General features: G+C 39.8%; 1 protein-coding gene and 1 long non-coding RNA gene across 2 annotated transcripts; one reads left to right on the forward strand and one right to left on the reverse strand.

The window, feature by feature from the left end:
• The first annotated feature begins 6,858 nt into the window (after positions 1-6,858).
• On the forward strand, positions 6,859-8,402 carry LOC145437391 (uncharacterized). Its single transcript, XR_013914649.1, has 4 exons — positions 6,859-7,148; positions 7,205-7,327; positions 7,728-7,951; positions 8,014-8,402. It is a non-coding gene; the product is annotated as an uncharacterized LOC145437391 (long non-coding RNA).
• Positions 8,403-9,597: 1,195 nt separating this feature from the next.
• Positions 9,598-17,491, reverse strand: LOC145437392 (chymotrypsinogen A-like). The gene is made up of 8 exons (XM_080314607.1): positions 16,607-17,491; positions 16,307-16,549; positions 13,236-13,431; positions 12,158-12,252; positions 11,127-11,288; positions 10,950-11,058; positions 10,615-10,808; positions 9,598-10,303 (listed from the first exon to the last, which is right to left on the reverse strand). Exons 2-8 carry the CDS (start codon positions 16,377-16,379, stop codon positions 10,005-10,007), a joined length of 1,128 nt encoding a protein of 375 aa, XP_080170733.1. The 5' UTR covers positions 16,380-16,549; positions 16,607-17,491; the 3' UTR covers positions 9,598-10,004.
• Between the last annotated feature and the right edge of the window lie 1,175 nt (positions 17,492-18,666).

Raw genomic sequence — 18,666 nt, forward strand, 5'->3', positions numbered from 1 at the left:
GCTATTTTAATTTTTAATGTAAGAGAATGTTAATTGCCGGACGCTTCGAAAATTATCATATTGGTCTCACGAAAATGCAGTTATTATATGTATAGCTTGCAAAAGGTTTCCGACCCTTGTCGGTAAGATCAACTGTCGTTTCTCATTGTATCGCATGCTCAAATGTTGGGCAACTGGCTTGACTATAGATAGTACGTGGGTTATAACATCACGTGACGATTTTCATGTAGCGTATTTGATTTCGTATCATGAATGCTCGATGGTGACGTAGCAGTTGATGGGCATCGTTGTATGGCAATATATCGCCAATATGGCTCATTTCAAAGAAAAGGTTCCCGAACCTGTCTACTCCAACTTCAAGCGGGCAGTGATCGTTACATTGCGCCAGCCAGCTGGTAATTTAATAGGGATCTTAGACATAACGAAATCGAAAATTAGTGTAGTTGACAAATCGCCAGCTATAAAGTTTCAAAATGGACATAGCGTGACGTAACATGCATATGATGTCACAATTCTCACAATTCAGTTCTCTCATGATGCAGTCAAATATAGGGGAGATGTGGTGCCGATGACACACTGGGACCGAAAATACTTGCAAAATTCTCTGTGATGATTCCATGATTACAGTTCGCGACTTTGTCTACAATAGCATGCTGGCAGAATCTTTCGCCACATGCAGAAAACTTCGACCTGCGTGAGCTATGGGGTCTGTAACAAATGATTCACGTTTTAGGGGGCGCAAAGTAAATTTGGATCGACATAACATTTTTCTATATCACCTTCCAGACTAACAAACCCGCAATAATTTTTGATGTGAATTATAGGGCTTGTCTCAAGGTATGTAATGGCACATACTTTTTGAATCAATACCATCCTCTAGTAGAGTATTTTCAATCCGATTACAATATTTATAGGGTGGGGACCTATGGTACCATAACCAAATCAAGCAAAATAGTTTGACCAACTAATCACTTAACAGCAAAAACAAGCCTACATACATACAGGTTGTAAATTATAGTTACATGTGGTGTTTATCGCTATTATTGGGCCTTTGAAAGTCAAAATGTCGATTATCCGGTAATATGTATGTGGCAATAATCTTGCAAGTTTCGGCGGAAATCAAAACTTGATTTTATCCCAACATTTGAGGCGATATAATCTATTTTATTCTTGTAGGTGGCGACGAAACATTCTTCATTGACATGCTGTAGCTTGGATTATAGTACATAAAACAAAACGAAAATTTTGAGTTTTTGAGCGTGTGTCTCATAGGTCCCATTGTCGTGTGCCATTGGACCCACCGGGTGGGGACCGATGATACGTTCGAGCAACAAATTTTGAACGTTAATAAATATTTTTTGAAAAGGAGGTTATCCATGGAAATGTCCGTGATAGTTAGAGCTTGTATCAAAGTGTTTAGACAGCAGAAGATCCGCTGCTCTCTGCTGAAGATTTGAGGGCCAGAGATCATTTTGCAATTTTTGATCCATCGGTACCACATCTCCCCTAGGCGAGGTTTATTCCGGGGTCGGCAACCCCCAACACGCGTACCATTTGTGGCACGCGAGATGATTCTCATGTCACGCCAAATGATTTTACGCATACAACATATTATAACCATGTTTATGCAAAAAACTAGTAGGTGCCCTAAAATTATTCCGTAAATCAACTTCAACATAAAATAGAGTCTTATGGGGCAGAATTGATATATCTTGAACAAATTTTCCGCGCTTGGTGCGATTTACTTGAACCTGATTAGGTCATTCCATACCTAGACTTCCGATGTTGAGACCGCTACATCTTCAAATCTCCTGAAATTTGGTACAAGTATGGATGAGCTAATTCCAAACAGGATGAACTTTATTGTATGACAATTGGACTTTTGAAAATTGTCAATTTTCCCCTCATTTCGCGTCCGCACGGTACTTGGATTTATGAATGCAATATTCAAGAAGGTGTAGCTAGATGTTTGAATAAAGTTAATTTTCACTTCAATTTTTCAGTAGCTTGTCTGATAGTCTCTATTTCCAAGTGGCATTTAAGGCCTTGTGGTGTAGGGCCAAAAGTTGAATTGGGCGGAAATTTGGTGAATGGTCTGCAACCGGTCAATCGTTATACGATTTAGACTGCGGATTGCTCAAAAACATGCCAAAATATTCAAACAAATAGGGTTTCATATGAAAGCAGAGTCCAAGGTTAATGCGAAAAGCAGCTAATTACTCCTGCCGTTTACCCGCACTCGGTTGAATTTTCCACTTTTACGTTCAGATTTATCTTTTCTTGGTAATTAATCGTAAAATCTGGCCTTAGTGTTTCAATGCCAAAGTGAAAAATGAAATAACGGCAACCTAATATCGTATGAAACCGTTTGGATGCATTAGTCTATAAGTAGGCTACACACTGTGCAGCCTGCGGGAGCGTGTCTATTATATGAACCATCATTTCGGACCTGGGCATTTGCACACTAGGAGGTACGTCCTATACATAATGTTTCGGGCAACTTGCGACCATGCGACTCCGTTCGGTGTGTGCGCTACCAAAATGATTGCCGGCGATAACAACCTTGAAATAAAATAGCTGGCGCGTGTTGGGCGCAACGTTCGACATTGATATGTCCACAGTCCAGGTGCCAATATGACCAGTGCCGTATAGTACAGTGCCCGCAACTTGTGCCGCAAGTGTAAACTGAGATCCCCGAGGAAAATAATTAGCACAGTGTCGAAATGCGAATTTGGAATCGTGTTCGTCTCACGAAAGGAGCTATTCTTTTAGTTTGTTCTGGTACATGCTAGTGATTCCAATATATATGGAGCAACAACAAATTTTATCGCTTTACCACGACCATTGTCAGACCAACCTTAACGTGACATCAAACCTACTTGTATGATAGAGGGATGGGCTCATTTTTCAGGGTTGTTAGATTGGCTCTTTTTGGAAGCAGTTGGCATATAGCATAGGGTTATCATATTTTTGTGAAACAAATTCCGGACACTCTTTAGCGCCCACTAGCGGATTTTAAAATGAGTTGTAACACATTGACCGTCAATATGACGTCACACTAGCAAAGCATTGCCCATCGACTGTATATACCAGGGGCGGCCAACCTTTTCGGTCAAAGGGCCACATGAGATTTACGAACCATTGCGCGGTCCACGTGTAGTTAATAACCATGTGTTAGGTAACGGCGACAACAATACTTATATTACTACGCGCCCAAATCGATTACAATTGTGTCATGAAAAGTCAGTGTGCGGTGCACTCAGGTCCCAACCGCTGCGAAAATTTCTAAAAGTTTATGAACGTGTTTGTTCAATAATAATGTCACTTGCATATATTGCGGGTCGAATCTATATACCGCTAGGCTCATTTGGCAAGGACCTGATTAATCGGTTCTTGGGCATGGGCATATTAATATCGAATATTTCGGGCTTCGGCAAATATGCGTCTAACATTTTGCGCAAAGGTTTTTTCTCCAACGATCTCTCTGCCATTGCAGACTAGAACATGTTCGACGACACGTTCTCTCATAATTTCGAATATAGTCATACTCCATTCTGTAAATTGAGCGTATTTTTAAATTTTATTCTTCAGGGAGTACCAATACTAAAACAAAGAAATCGAGTGACGATAAATCGCGAGAAGTTCTAAGAAAAATATCAAGTCAAAGAAATCGGCCACGAAATATTATACTGTTTGGTCATATACGAAGATCTACGGAAAATGTGACTGGCCCCTACGTCAATGCGTCGGAACTGATATTTTAGTCATCCACATCATACATTCCGTGGTCAGACTAATCAAATTTTTAGTTTGCCTCGCCAGTTCACAATAAATTATCTGGCTAATTATTTTTCTGTGTTATAACTAATTTCAAGAATTAAGGTCGCGGGCCACTCAAAACCTTCTCGCGGGCCATTTGGCCCGCGGGCCACGGGTTGGCCACCCCTGGTATACACTATACAGGAATTGAGTGGAACATAGGTCATGAATTGGGCCTTCTGTAATGTGAGCTCTGGTGATTGCTACATTGCTAGGGTCTGAAGTAGATTCCTCCACGGGCCGGATGAAATCATCTGCCGGGCCGTGTCTGGCCTGTTAGGATTGTGTTTGACAGCCCTGCTATACTGTTAGAGGTCGGTGAGGCTATCTGTTTATGTGTTTTAATCAGGTCCGAAACAACATTTTTACTGCCCTCTTCCTCCCAAAAAAGCACTGATCTTGGGCCCACCATAGGGTAGTCGATGCAACTTGTTGGTCACTTACTATATGCATTTGGCTGTTAAATTTTATGTATGAATTGTGTCAATAATATTGATTCTTCCATATATTAGGCAACTATAAAATTCACCAGCAGGTTGCACATCCGGTGAATTTCAATTTTTTATGGTCGCGACCTCATTTCCCACTTGAAAATGTTCCGTGGCAAAGCTCAAAACTTGATAAGCTGATTATACTAAAAAGATTCAACTTGCCCAAACTTACTCACGGCCTAGAAAGTTGATTACGTCCAACATCGTCGCGATCCCCAGATAAAGACGAACGTCCCCAAGAATTGGAACCACTGTCTGTGACTTAAGCATCTCATCGGCCTTAACCAACTCTAGGAATATACCGTTAGCTTATAATTGCGATTACAATCAGACTTATTTCAGTAAATGATGGTTCTTTATATTTATTTTGATTGTATTTTTGGCGAGGGTGGTGCTTGGTGCCCATACTAATACCATTATACGTTGCATTAACTCGCGCGCGGCGCGAAAATCAATTTTGAATAGCATAAATCTGCTTGAAAATAATATTGTTTATGTTGATTTACGAAAAACTTTTGAGCCTGCTTCTAGCCTTCAAAATTCCGGACATTTAGGCATATTTTAGAAATTCCCCCCGGACGCAGATTTTTCAGTGAAATTCCGGACATGTCCGGGAAATTCCGGACGTATGGCAACCCTAATATAGCATCAAATTAAGTATCTAAATAAATGTCTTTTGCGTATTGAGCTGACAATGCTGACAGTGTTTATGCCAATGCCAAATATTCAAGTGGAACGATGTAAATTGTAAAGGATGAAAATTTGCAATTGTTCTTGTTGAATGTAGACTGTGTTGGAATTGTAAATACAGATCGGTGAACAGGTGGTCAAAAAAAACCAGAAGAAGAACGCGTTTATAGTACTCGATGATTGGTAGGAATTTCGAAGAAAAAAATCTTCAACACAACTGGAAATTATTATGGTGCAAAACCTAAAAATTAGTTATATAGCCTAAGTAAGATAAGTTTCAAATGTAAAGAAATTATTAACGTTATTAAACAATTTTGCCCTTGGCCAATTTTCTGAAAAACTGTCTGACAACCCTGTCATTTTCATCATCAGGCCATATCATCGTAGCAACATTGATGGGCTTATCATTAAAGGGGCACTGCACTCAAAAAATGATGTGGTCTCAAATTGAAGGGCAGAACGAAAAAAAAATTTTGGCCGCAGCCGTTTTCTTCAGAACGCCACCGTAATGGAGCTGCAATTTATTGAAATTCCCAGAGTTGCACCCGGCTGCAGCTGTCGCGGCTCCGGGTAATTTCTTAACCCGTTACATGGCACGATGACTTCATCGTCGCACTTGCTCTATAGATTACTAAGGTAAACCGGTTTACCTTAGTTATCTATACTTGCTCGACGCGATTACGCAGTCACGCAGAGGACGAACTTCAGATAGTTGTCATCCGATGTTCTGAAGGAAATATGTCTTACACGCCAAGGTGGTGTAGATACGGCGTTCCACGGACGATATTCAGTCACTAGATTTTTCTCGTAATCGGGCCTAGTGTATTCTATTTCTTGAGGGCAGGAATAGATCATGTCCTATTCTTATGTTATGTATAAAACATTTCCATCACCAATCAGTGTGCCCCCTGAACATTTCAAAATTCAGAGCGGTCATAATTGATTTCGCATTCAGGCTGGAGATGTAAGATGAGGGTTTGAGAGTATCTTAAAATTATGGCTTGGGGATTAGTAAGATTACAATATAATGAATATATATGTTTTAGGGTCAGCTGCGGAGTTGTGGGTTCAGGTTAGGTTTGCGTACCGTTGGATTTTGGTTAGGGATGATGAATTTTCCTACAGTACCCGAACCACCAATTTTGAATGTCATGAATTTTGTCATGTTCATGGGGAACCCTGACTGGTGGTATTCGTGTTGTGGATAAGAAATTACTGTTACCCTGAAAAACGGCTAGCATAAAGTGCTTTTCAACCTGTGTGACGGTTCGTACTTGTGCGAACGTCCTCCTTTCCCGAATCCATAATATGATAACCCTACCTTGTAGGAAATAGTGTGTGATGCCAGTGTTGATTTGAATGCAAAGTATTGGAATTTCGGCACACATTCATATAGCGTTGACATAATACGTCGATTTAGTGGAAAAGTGATATTGTTGCGAGTGAATATTGTTCATGGGTTCGCCCTTTAAGCTTCGAAAGAAATCACTGCACGATACCCGCGGAAAAAGCAACGAAGACCTTGAGAAAAGCGGAAGTGCGATATCTGATTTCTCTACTGCAGTGATTTTAGTATTTGATTAATCAGCAATACGATACACTAAATGTGAAATAATGATGCTCTGTACCTACAGGAAGGTCTACAAATACAAAAAGTGATAAGCTTTTCATTTTCTTTTTATGTAATAAATTCCAGCTGGCTGGTGCGAATTAATTTTTTTTTTTTTTTAAAGTACGAATGGAGCTCAAAAAGGTTGAAAAGCACTTGCCTACGGTATTGTCTTGCTATACTCAGAGTCTTCGTAATAGTGTATAGAATATACATTGACATTATAGGTTAGCAAGCTGCAATGACATGGAGAAGTTGTGCCGCTACATCGTGTGATGTCAAAAGGAATTACGAATCGCATACTCCTCATAAAATTCCTTCTAAAATTGTACTAGACGACAGTGGTTTAGTGCCATAGGAGTGCTCCAGCAGTGTTGCAATGGAAAAAGTTGGTATGGAGCGTGCCTTGGATGCATTACTTGCTCAAGGTTTGTCGATTGAAACCGTAGTGACTGACCGGGCACCAAGCATCAGGAAATTGTTGAAGGATAAATATCCATCAATCGATCACCAGTTTGATATGTGGCATGTCTGCAAAGGTAACTGAATACTGTTATTATTTGAATCTTCTTTTGCCTTACTAACCATTTCTCAGGACTGAAAAAAAAGTTGGTGTCTCTGGGTAAGAAGAAAGGTATGGGAAGACTTACTACTATGGACAAGAAGCATCACTAATCACTTTTGGTGGTGCTGTCAGTATTGTGGTCAAGATAGCAGTGTAAGGAAAGGACGTAGTTTATTTTTGTCCTTGATGTTTTTGCGGCATATACACCGACTCATGATACACACACACACACGATCTGCGCATATGCATACCATGAGTGCATGATGTGCATATGCCGCTGGACAAGGAAGTGCAGATATAGCCTTTACGGCTTTCTAGGTCATGCACCACCCCTCCATGCTATCCCAGTAATGCATGAGCGCCAAGCAGGGAAGCCATGGATACCAGTGTTACTAATCAGGTCTTTGGTCTGACCCGGCCGGGAATCGAACCCACGACCTACCGATCAAGAAGCCGGACGCTTAACCATTGCGCTATCTTGTGTAAGTCTACATATCAACTATGTCTGACATCACATATTAGGAACTTTTTATATAACAATATGCAATTGCAGGTGCTAAAAAGAAGATGGTTATCTCTTCTGCATCACCGGCGAACATGAGTGGACAGTTGACGGGGAGACATATTCCTGCAGCTATGGCACTTTGACTGGGGATCAGTGCCTAAGAACTAGATGGTTGCAATGTGGATCTCCTAGTTTCAAAGCATTGAAATCTTTGATAGAAAATAAAAGTTTGATCCGGGATTTGGAGCAGATGACTCCGTTCAAACATACTGGTAATTTTTATGACTCATCGGAGCATGGTCAGATCATTACAATTCACGCCTTCCTTTTTTAGGATCAGGTCAGCAAAAGAGTGGATCTTGAAAAACATGTATGAAAAGAAGACGAACCACTATGCGAGAGAGCTTTTGAGGCGAACTACTGAGAATCGCACTGGCATCAACTTTCCCAGTAACATTTCAAGAAGTGTGCATCCAGTCAGCATTGCACCAGAACCAGCCCCCTCTAAAGAGGAATTACTTTCAAAACGTCGTTCTAGAACGTGACTTACTTACAATACATCCCTATCTTCGAGTTGAATGGCATGTGGTGCAGTGCTGCGTAGCTTACTAGCTCAATTTCATTCTTCCACACTGCCTGACTGCCCCGTTGTAAAGTGGGCTATATATAGTCATCGGACGTTTCTTTTTTATTATTTATTTTAATAAATAACGAGTAAGCAAAGTAGTGATGTATCAGTCAAAGCAGCCATTCGTGGAATATAGAATGCAAACAGTTCCAGTTCACTGTCTAATAATACAGTAACAGAACTGATTTCGACTTAGTAGCCGCAGTGTTATCAACTTATCAATCACAGTGTTTTCTATCGGCCATTTGAAACCGACATACAGTCCATCCTGTTTTTGCTACCCAAAACGTCGCCATCAATAAGACACCAAGCGATATTGTCTGCAATTGGAAAATATCAAAGTATATTGCTGCAATAAAAAAAATGCTGAAAAGTAATAGCAGCATATATATATGACGGAGAGTATAATGCTCCCAATTTATAAAGTGTAGGCATTTATATAAAAGCATGCGAGAAAAGGTAAAGAATGCAGGAAATTGCCGTTTATATCCAGGAACCATGTCATAAGTCCCAAGACCCTGTCGCTTACATATAGGTCCAATACTAAACAACACAAAATGTTCTAGGACCCACTTGTTAGAAAGACTTATGCCAGGACCATGTAGTTGATTGTTTTGATTGTTATGTAGGAGAAAATCGTCATGTTCCGCAGTACATCTTGAAAATGACAGCTGTATCTGCATCAATATACATCTGTAACGGCATCTCAGGATCATTCAACTGGCAAATACTATAGAGTCATGACAAGCTCCAGACACAAATCCTCCTGACCTGACACCGTACGTTGAGCGCCGCCTTGGTGTGCAAGACATGAGTCCTTCATAACACCGACTGACAACTAACTATCTAAAGTTCGTCCTCGTAATCGCGTCGAGCAAGTGCGACGATGAAGTCATCGTGCCATGTAACGGGTTAAGAAATTACCCGGAGCCGCGACAGCTGCAGCCGGGTGCAACTCTGGGAATTTCAATAAATTGCAGCTCCATTACGGTGGCGTTCTGAAGAAAACGGCTGCGGCCAAAATTTTCATTTCGTTTTGCCCTTCAATTTGAGACCACATCATTTTTTGAGTGCAGTGCCCCTTTAACTGGTCATGGTACCGAAAACGGTGGACTTGGAAACGACCAAAGAAACCACAGAAGATCGATCACAGCGCGACTAAAACAAATGATCAAATATTACGCACATTAAGCGATAAATATAGTGCGGTAGCGACTAAATTTTATACTCTTCGCCATCAATACTTTAGGAATCACTGGCGTAACCAATGCCGTTCCCAGCTGTTGATAAGCGGTTGTTGGGATTCCTTGAAAAGCTAAATATGACAAAATTTAAATTTTTTGGCGCGGCAGGTAGTAATATTTTGACATTCTTTGATATTTTGGCACGCTGCATTCGAAAGCTTGCTGACCCCTGGTCTATACGTTGTCATGCCTAATAGCGGATCGTCTATTCTATACTCATCAGCGTCGAATATTGTAAATGAGTGCATCTATAGAAGTTGTTGACCAGGGTTCAGACGAACCACAGTGGTTTGTTGAGTCAGTCTCAGGATTTCGTCGGATGGCAAGATACACCTGACCGATACCGCAGAAGTAACACTAATTTGCAGTAAATATTCATTATATTCTTTTTGTTTTATGTGAAAAGCGTGTTTTAATGGTTTTCTCCTTTCAACATAATTGTTGATGAACTCCTCATTTTATCCACGAGTATTCTATATAGTAGTGTATTGTACGTATAATGTGGTAGAAATCTCGGATTATTTCGCGACTCAGCAAAAATTTGGGCTTCGCCGAAGGCCTGCAGATTTGGGTAACGTTAAGGGTTAAGAGCCACCAATATAAAGACAGTCTAAAGATTCGCACCGTGTCTGGTGGGTACAACCACAGGTTTTCATCACCAACTGGAGATCGCAATATTGTGCCACTCTGCGTAATGCGTACCCCGCATTCCAATATTGTTTCAGGGTCGAAGCAACGGTTTGAATCGTCACCTGTAAACAAAAAGAAGCAGTTAGTGGGTAATTGGATTGTTGCATACATCCCTATATGCATAATAGATCAATCTAATTTTAGATAAACACGAACCAAGAATTAAACAAGTCAAAATATTTAATAATGCTGTGATGGTACTGGGATGAACTCATTGTCGAACAATTTTGATTGGATACGAAATGACGGGGAGCCAATTCATTGCACAATCGTTAACATCGCTGTGCAGTGTGCATACGTACAGTGGTAAACCGTTAATGCGAAGCACGCAACCAGTATGTTTAATATTTGGTCACGCTGGAAAAGGTATTACTTTCAAAACTGGAAGAGGATTGTTCGATCCAGTCGAGATATTTAGTAACGTCAGTGAATCGACCCGGTTTCCCGTTATCCTCTCCGCAATCTGGTTCATATCCAGATGTGATCCCCTTCAGCACGTACGCAGAGTCTTCCATGCACACCAAAGGGTTGCCTTCGTCGTAAAAGCATGGGTACGAAAGAGAGTTGCTGAAAAGTAAGTTCAAAGACAATATTTTCGTGGTAAATCTCCATTCTCCATACATAATTTACAATGCGATTTACAAGAAATTCGTTTCGTTTTACAAAGCTTGTCGTACCACAACATATGAATGGTAACAATGTATTTACCCCGCACAAAACTGATCGTCAGAAATCCCTGTGTAACTGCTTTCACAGTCTTCCGTCGATAACACCGTTACTTCAGCTTGCTGCAGAGGATTTGATAAGGTATTAGCATCTATATGCGAAAATACAAGTGAAGATTATAAGCTCGCTCTTGCAGAGGTACTCACATTAATATCTTACTCGAAGCGTTAAATCCCCATCCTGTCGTGAAGCAAGTTTCGTTGAACGTGATGGCCTGCGAATCGCGTGGGACACAAGCAGGTTGGATGTAATTAGATAATGTTACGTTGCGGACAAGTGACGCGGCACATATGTCATGCCCACCATTCGAAGACGTGAAATCTGTTGTGTGCAATCCATAGCAATTTATGCTTTAGGCCTCTCTTATCAACCTATACGAATCAGGGATGGTGTGAACGTGAGGTTCACGTCCACGTTCTGTGTGTGAACCTTCGAAATTTCGATGTTCGCGTTCAAAAACGAACCTTCGTAGGTTCTGCAATGTGAACCTTTTTCATATATTACAATTTTCACTTCATTATAACATCATTGGTTGAAATATATTGCATCTTAACTGTGGGCCACTCTATGCATGGCGCTGGCAGCATAAAAAATAATCAATAAACTAGCATGCACCTTGACAATCTCAGATATTTTATTTGCTTTGTTGAAATTTAAATTTGAAATTGATATCGTTGTAAGATGTAAAAATCTAGCTGGCGTACGGGGTCAATCTTAACTTCATATGTTTATTGTATCATAAAAACCAAATCCGTGCGATTGCGGTGTTGGCTACTGCTGTATAAATTGTTAATGGGGAAATGTCGGTATATCAAGTATAAGAACCCGTATTACACTCTGTTCAATATCAACGTAGAAATACTCAGGTGCCGAATACATTGTCCGTTCTGGCCTAGACGGCCAAGGCGTAAGCTTATATTCCCTTGCAAGTCCTCGGCGAAATTGTTAGCAAAGCGACGGAAGATATTGATTTTATGGGATTTTTTTATCTTTGATTGTCCCAGCTGATACATTTGGCGACGTCTAAATGTCAATATGTACATCAGCATTGTGGCATTATGTGGCCCGAGTTGTCGCTAGGTATCGTGTACATTTACGTTCGCGTTCACGCAGAACCTGTCAAAATGGTTCGTGTTCACACGAACCTGAACCTTTCAGAGGTTCACACCATCCCTAATACGAATACTAACTTCGGTGGCAGATGATGCTCTTCACGGCTAGCAGGGTTGGCGCCGAATAGGTATATTGCGCACCGAGAGATATGTAAGTAATAGGAGCGTAGTCACTAAAAAGATAAATGAGGCAATCTTCAAAATATTGAATTATCGCGAGTGTGCAAAGTTGATCAGTGAATCGGGAAGATAAATCTTAATGTTATGATTCGGAAGGTTATCTCTTGACTCTAAATATCTTCTAATGATTTTCGTGAATGTTGGTGGTTCCTAGGGTGGGGTTTAAAACAAAAATCAATTTAAAGCAAACATGTTTAAAACATATTTTTCTAAGTAATGGCGTCATGCATATTCAATTGTGACATCATTGTGGATAGATATTCACAATTGAAAATAGGGGTAAATATAGCTCCTTTGACGAAATAGACTTCCAACCCGTGTCATATATAGACTAAAAATATCCTTAATGTGTACTACGTCGTCTTGCAGCATTTGTAAGGTCGGCTGTCATCATCATCAGAACATTCATTCCGTACCAATTATCGACATCTACGTACTCTAGCAGTTGGACCGACTATTTCGGAGGTTCTAACCATCCCATATCGTAAACGTCGGCTATATGGGGTGGTAATCGTCGTCCCTAGGCTCATGCAGCATATTTTTGGAAAGTATCTGCACAATTATGGCATAATTATATAACTTGAAAAAAAAAACAATTTTTTTTTAAAAAGACATTTGTTTATAAACGCTGTTCAAAACATGTTTCAAACAACCGATCGTTTTAAATGCGAACCTAGTGGCTCATTTTGTTTTGCCTGCGAAGCGCTCTATATAAACTGAAACGTTATCGCAAAAATCAACAGTATTAGCCTATATAAGATTATTCGAAGCTATATATATAAGCGGATATCAAGATTGAGATGCATAGAACGATGCACGAACAGGGAATTTCTTTTCTAATTTGAATAGTACAACGATGTCAGACGTACTCAACGGAATCCGACAATTGTTTGTTCAGTGCCAACAATTTTTGAGTATGAACATCACCCCTTTTTTACATAATGCTAAAACGTTCATTTAACTCACTATGACTTACGCGCTAGTCAAGCAACCATCGGCAGCGCTAATCACAAGGTTCGCACGAATAAGAGTTGCGCTGCATTGAAAATGGAAGTTTCCCGTATCCAGATCGTAATGATAAACCGCAGCCTGCCAGGGCCATGCCCCCTGTGCGGCATCTTGACCGCCTACAATTTTCCCTTGTGCGTTGATGTCGGGGGTTCCGCATTTTTCTGTGAAATATGTGTGATCAGTAGGGCGATTGTTTTTACCTACAAAACGGAAGATTTTGACCTCAACCAAAATTTTGACAGTTTTTTACCTTGAAAATCTTAATTTTGACCAAATTTGACCTAACGTATGCAAATTAGGTGTTTCCCCACATAATATTAGAATTGTAGTAATTATTTTCATTTCTGATTGAAGCTGTCTGTCCTTACGAAGTAGTTTGGCCTGACAAAAAAACTGGCAAATGTTTACATGAAAACGAAATCTGGCTCAACGAAGAATTCCAGTAGTCACATCACGCTAATGGTAGAAATAATTTAAATTTTCTGTAGTAAAACGAAATATACTTTCCTACATTCTCGAATAGAAAGTGTCTGTCCCTACTAAGTAGCTTGCCAAGAATGGAGAAAAAACGATCAACAGCAGCAGTTGTTGGCTTACAACACTGAAGTAGTTCGTACAGCCATACACTGCTGGTGACAAACCATATTGCTTAATTATGGCAATGGTGTCTACATCACAATTTTTCATCATGCGCTTCTTGATATAAGAACCATGCAATGCCCACGCAGTCTTGCTTCAGTTAAGATATTGCGGTACGTTGTTGAGCATAACATCATGTCAAATTATTTGTTTCATTTGAATGTTTATGATTCACAATGAGCAGACAATGGACCGTCTGCAACGGTGGGCCTATAACGTAGGCTACAAGCTGTGAAATGTCAAATGATAAGTTCACCGACAGTGCAAAATCTACGATGCAAACGAAATGCACGTTGCAAAAAAGTTTAACCTTTGTAAACAATTTTGACATTTTTTGACCTAACGCTACAATTTTGCCCTAATTTTGACTTTTTTGACGTGTCAAAAAAATCGCCCTATTGATCAGTAATGATGGAATGATGTCGGTACGTAATACATAATCCTGACTAGGCCTATAAGCATGACCTTGATTAGGTCATTAGTTTTAAACAAACTCCACTTGCACGAAATGAGAATGATCGACACGGTGGGAGTTTTCACGTGTGATATTTTAAGTCTACGAATCGCGATTTTGACTCGAGTGATGTGGTTGATAGTAGAGCCAGCAAGGCATGGTATGGTATGGAATGGGGATTTTCCATACTTCATACCCTCCCCAATCGTCCCATACCATACTTACGATCTTCCAGACCATATTTGATACTTTTTCCATACTTTCGCAACTTGCTCAACCTCTCAAGTGATATTCTATTTTTGATGTGTGGGAATGTTCCGGCGTTTATATTCTAATTATTTTTGGATGAAATTATCTATTTAAACAGGCCTGGTGCATCAATGATATGGCCAGTTTCTTAATATCATGTCATCAGAGATGTAGGTTGCCTAATCATCGAATACGAAACGTATAATATCTGCTCACGGGATCATTTGGAAACCACAACACAATCTCATGACATGTAAATCTAGTGTGCTAACACACTGCTAGCAGAACATCATCCACAAAATTGCATAAAACACAGGTATTGTCAAATTAAAATATTGTGTTCCCAAACTGTTTTTCTTCATTCCCGTATCTATATTTCAACCCTTTAAAATTGCCCCCTCCAATAAAATTTGGTTGGAATTTGTTTTGTAAAGGCTTGCTATTGGTAGAAGTCAATACCCCCCGCAGGGTTGAACAGAACGCACTAAAATTATTGAACAGTGAAATGGTAACCGTAACCGCCATGTTGCACCTTAAAATGTATATCTAAGACGACAGAAAAATAGGAGGGGTTTGAAATCTGTCCAAATGTCGCGAGGTAGCATCAATTCACCATACCATACCTTACAATACTTCCATACAACACTATACCAGGCCCTCGAGCAAGGACCATAACTGCCGCACCCCAAACCCCAAAATTATTTCGTGAATTAACACAAATCATAGATTTTTTTAATGTATACAACTTTTTCAAAATATATTAGGCGCCGCGCGCGATTTAATGTTGCCAATTATCTTGATCGGGCAACCTTTTCCCAACAAAACAACGCATGATTTAGAAAGATGGGCTCTTCGGCGTCGGCCATTACCGCGCCAGGACGCACCTAAACACATGAAGTTATAGACCATCTAATATGTAACTCCGAGAAGTATATTAGAACGATCAGCAGCGAGAAGACCTTAGGCGAAAAGGACTGCCCTTGTGCTGACCAAAAACTTCGATATATATACGTATATGTTTAATTGTCCACCATAGGGGCCTAAATGGCTGGCGCTGAATGTTCCTGTCCTGGCGATAAGAGCCCAACTAGACAAATGCCATCCCGCAGAGAACATCATTTGACAGTAAAGAAATACCAATTTGAATTCGTGTACGTCTTTAGTTCATTTGGGCGATTTCAATTTCTTTTGACACAGCAGATAGGGGGTCACGAAATAGCATCATGTAATGAAGTCATTATACCAACGGGTACGCCCGAATATGCTTAATTATTATTTACCTTTTTCAGCACACCTCACTCAGCTCTACTGGTAAATATGATGATGTGAAAAGAGAGAGGATAAAAATCGATAGCAATATATATGCAATTCCCTATCATATTGACCGATTCAATCATGAATTATAGAAATCACATACTAAACGGACACCGAATGTAGATGATATGTAGCAGCAAAAAGCGTACAGCCTGACGCGCTCCTCGCCCCCCAGAAGTTCGGTTTAACACCTTATGGGGGGCCAAGACCAGGGGGTGCTGACGAAGTGCTGTTACGGTCCTGTGTAGAGCAACCATCTTAGGTTCTTTTTTGTATTTAGTATTATGTGGAGAAATGAACAGCCTTCGACCGCGTATATGCAAATGTATGTTGGCTTTAATCACGATTCACGAACGCATAGTAACCTACGGACTTCGTACCTTCGCTTACGAAAGATCTGGCACTGTTTCGGTGTGGAGGAACAAATCCATTCAATATTGAATCTGCAAACATGACGATGATGATGCATTTTAGTCATAACATAAGTAAGACGTTTTTATCTTCTGGTTTGCCTTTTGATTGTCCGCTTTCATGGTTCAAGATTGGCCGCAGCAGTTTGGCGTCGAGAGTCAATCCGACTTTACCGTCTTGAAAGTCTCCTTCGGACATATCTATCCTATCGCCTGACAACAGTATGTACATAAGTTGAATAGGTTAATTATGATATAAAATAGACTTACCAACAGCGCCCGAAATCTGTGTAGCCACAATGGCTTGAATCAACCCTTGTAGCGTGACAATAAATGCAATAAGCATCTTCTTGGAGTGCTGCGGACAGAACTTGATAAATACTACCCTGGTACGGTATGCACTAAAATTTAGATAGCATTTTAAAATAAGTGTTCATAATGACAGTAAATAAAATGAATGATCTTTTTTGTGCCTGTTACGCCTAGATTAATACCAGTACAATGACGGACAAGAGACCCTTTCTTTCTATTCATGAGTGCTGGAAAGAAGTCTTGGGTATTAGCTATACAAATATAAAAGCACGTAAATATAAAATCACCATGAATGCAATACAAATATAGCTACATTTTCTTTCATATTCGAAAACTCGGAGGAAAATTAGGCACTGAATATTGACAACTGTTGTCGTTTTATGTGCGTATATGAGAAAACTCATTACAGGTATTTGTCAGTTATCTATCGAAATACATAGGCCGAGTGCCATAGCATGAAATGGCGCTTGAAAGTTTCCTTGGCAGACCTTGACCGTTTCGTAACTAACATTCCGATAACAAGCTTTAAAATTCATCACAAATTACCTCGCTAACGCTACACTCGCAACAGAAATAACACCAATTATATGTTAAGATCTCATTTATAGGATAGCATATTGAACGAGAGACAACCTACATTCCCAATTTTATTTCAAAACGTCCATATCAACCACTGCCAGCATAAGATTATTCCCTGAGTAGTAGGGGCACCAACCCACCATATATTGAGTTTAGATAAACGGACATTTTTCACAGACCTCTGAAGTGACTGAAGCGGAAGAGAAATCGGGTGATTTTTTTACAGCCAATTTTATTTGGCTGAATAAACAAAAAGTATTTTTTTGATCTCGACTCCCGTAATACATGTTTCCCGCCACCTAGACCCACATTTCACGTTATTCGTAGTCATTCTGGGTATTTTAAGCTAAAAAGGAGAAAATATTGAAAAAAAGCAGGAAATTTTTTGAAAAAACAGGACAAACCCTTCTGAATGAGGACGTATGGTAACCCTATGCTGAGTAGGCCATACTGTGTGTCGGCTTACTTTCGCAGACGTTTCTTACGTAATCTGCCCGGCAATCTCAGTCATCTGGCTGCTAAAAGGTAGAGACAAATATAAATACTATTGATATATTTATGAATATATTTCATTGCACACGAGCTTGAAACGAACTCATTATCTCACGTGACTTCACAATGCCAGTTCCAAGCAATTTGTATGGTGTTGTTTCAATATTTGGCTACGGCGAACAAAATCACTTGCGTTTTAGGTTTTAGGTAACCTACATATGTTTACATACATATGTCGATAAATCTTATATTTGCGGCCCGCTTTGCATTATTTAAAATTTCCGGTCGATAGGAGTCGAATTGGAAAGGCTGTCTGAACTGTCCACGAGTCCACGACCCTGTCTGCAGGATATATTACCCTAATTTTGTAAGACTACGCTTGATGCAGTATGATGTCAATCATAACGTTATGACATTGGCGAAACATCTTTTGACATGGTGTTATAATACAAACAACTGGTTAGTAAAATTGAAAGATCCCACGTCGCCAGAAGCCTGTAGCATCTTACTACCTATACCCTCAATATGTCAGATTAACTAACAAAAATACAAAGAAAGGAAGATAGATAAGGACAGGAAAACTAAAAACAAACAGCATCTTGCAAAATTAGAAATGAAATGAATTAAATGTGGTCATTGCAAATACAAATTATCGGTAGCGTGAGAGCAGAGAGTCTCAACATTTTTTTGAAGTCAAAGAAGCTAAACTACGGAATTCAGACGGTAAGTTATTCCATATATACTGACACCATATTTTGCACATGACTTGTAGAGTCGTGTTGTACAACCAGGGACAAACTAGATGTAAATGTTGTCTGATCTTGTTGAGTATTGCAAGGCATGCCAATGTCGATTTTGAAGTCAAGTATAGTCACAAGAACATTGAGAGTCCCAGTCCTGTATACATCTATCAATTTTTAGTCAATCACTCTGACTTTGTACAGGAA

The sequence above is a fragment of the Botryllus schlosseri genome, chromosome 4 (assembly GCF_051294905.1).
Source record: "Botryllus schlosseri isolate E-star chromosome 4, Bs_hap1, whole genome shotgun sequence".
NCBI lineage: Eukaryota > Metazoa > Chordata > Ascidiacea > Stolidobranchia > Styelidae > Botryllus > Botryllus schlosseri.

Coding starts and splice junctions, on each gene's coding strand:
- LOC145437392 (XM_080314607.1), bottom strand. CDS start 16,379: ATGTTTGCAGATTCAATATTGAATGGATTTGTTCCTCCACACCGAAAC. Junction 10,809..10,949: donor GACGATCAGTTTTGTGCGGG/GTAAATACATTG, acceptor CTTACTTTTCAG/CAACTCTCTTTCGTACCCAT. Junction 10,304..10,614: donor ATCCTCTTCCAGTTTTGAAA/GTAATACCTTTT, acceptor TTTTGTTTACAG/GTGACGATTCAAACCGTTGC.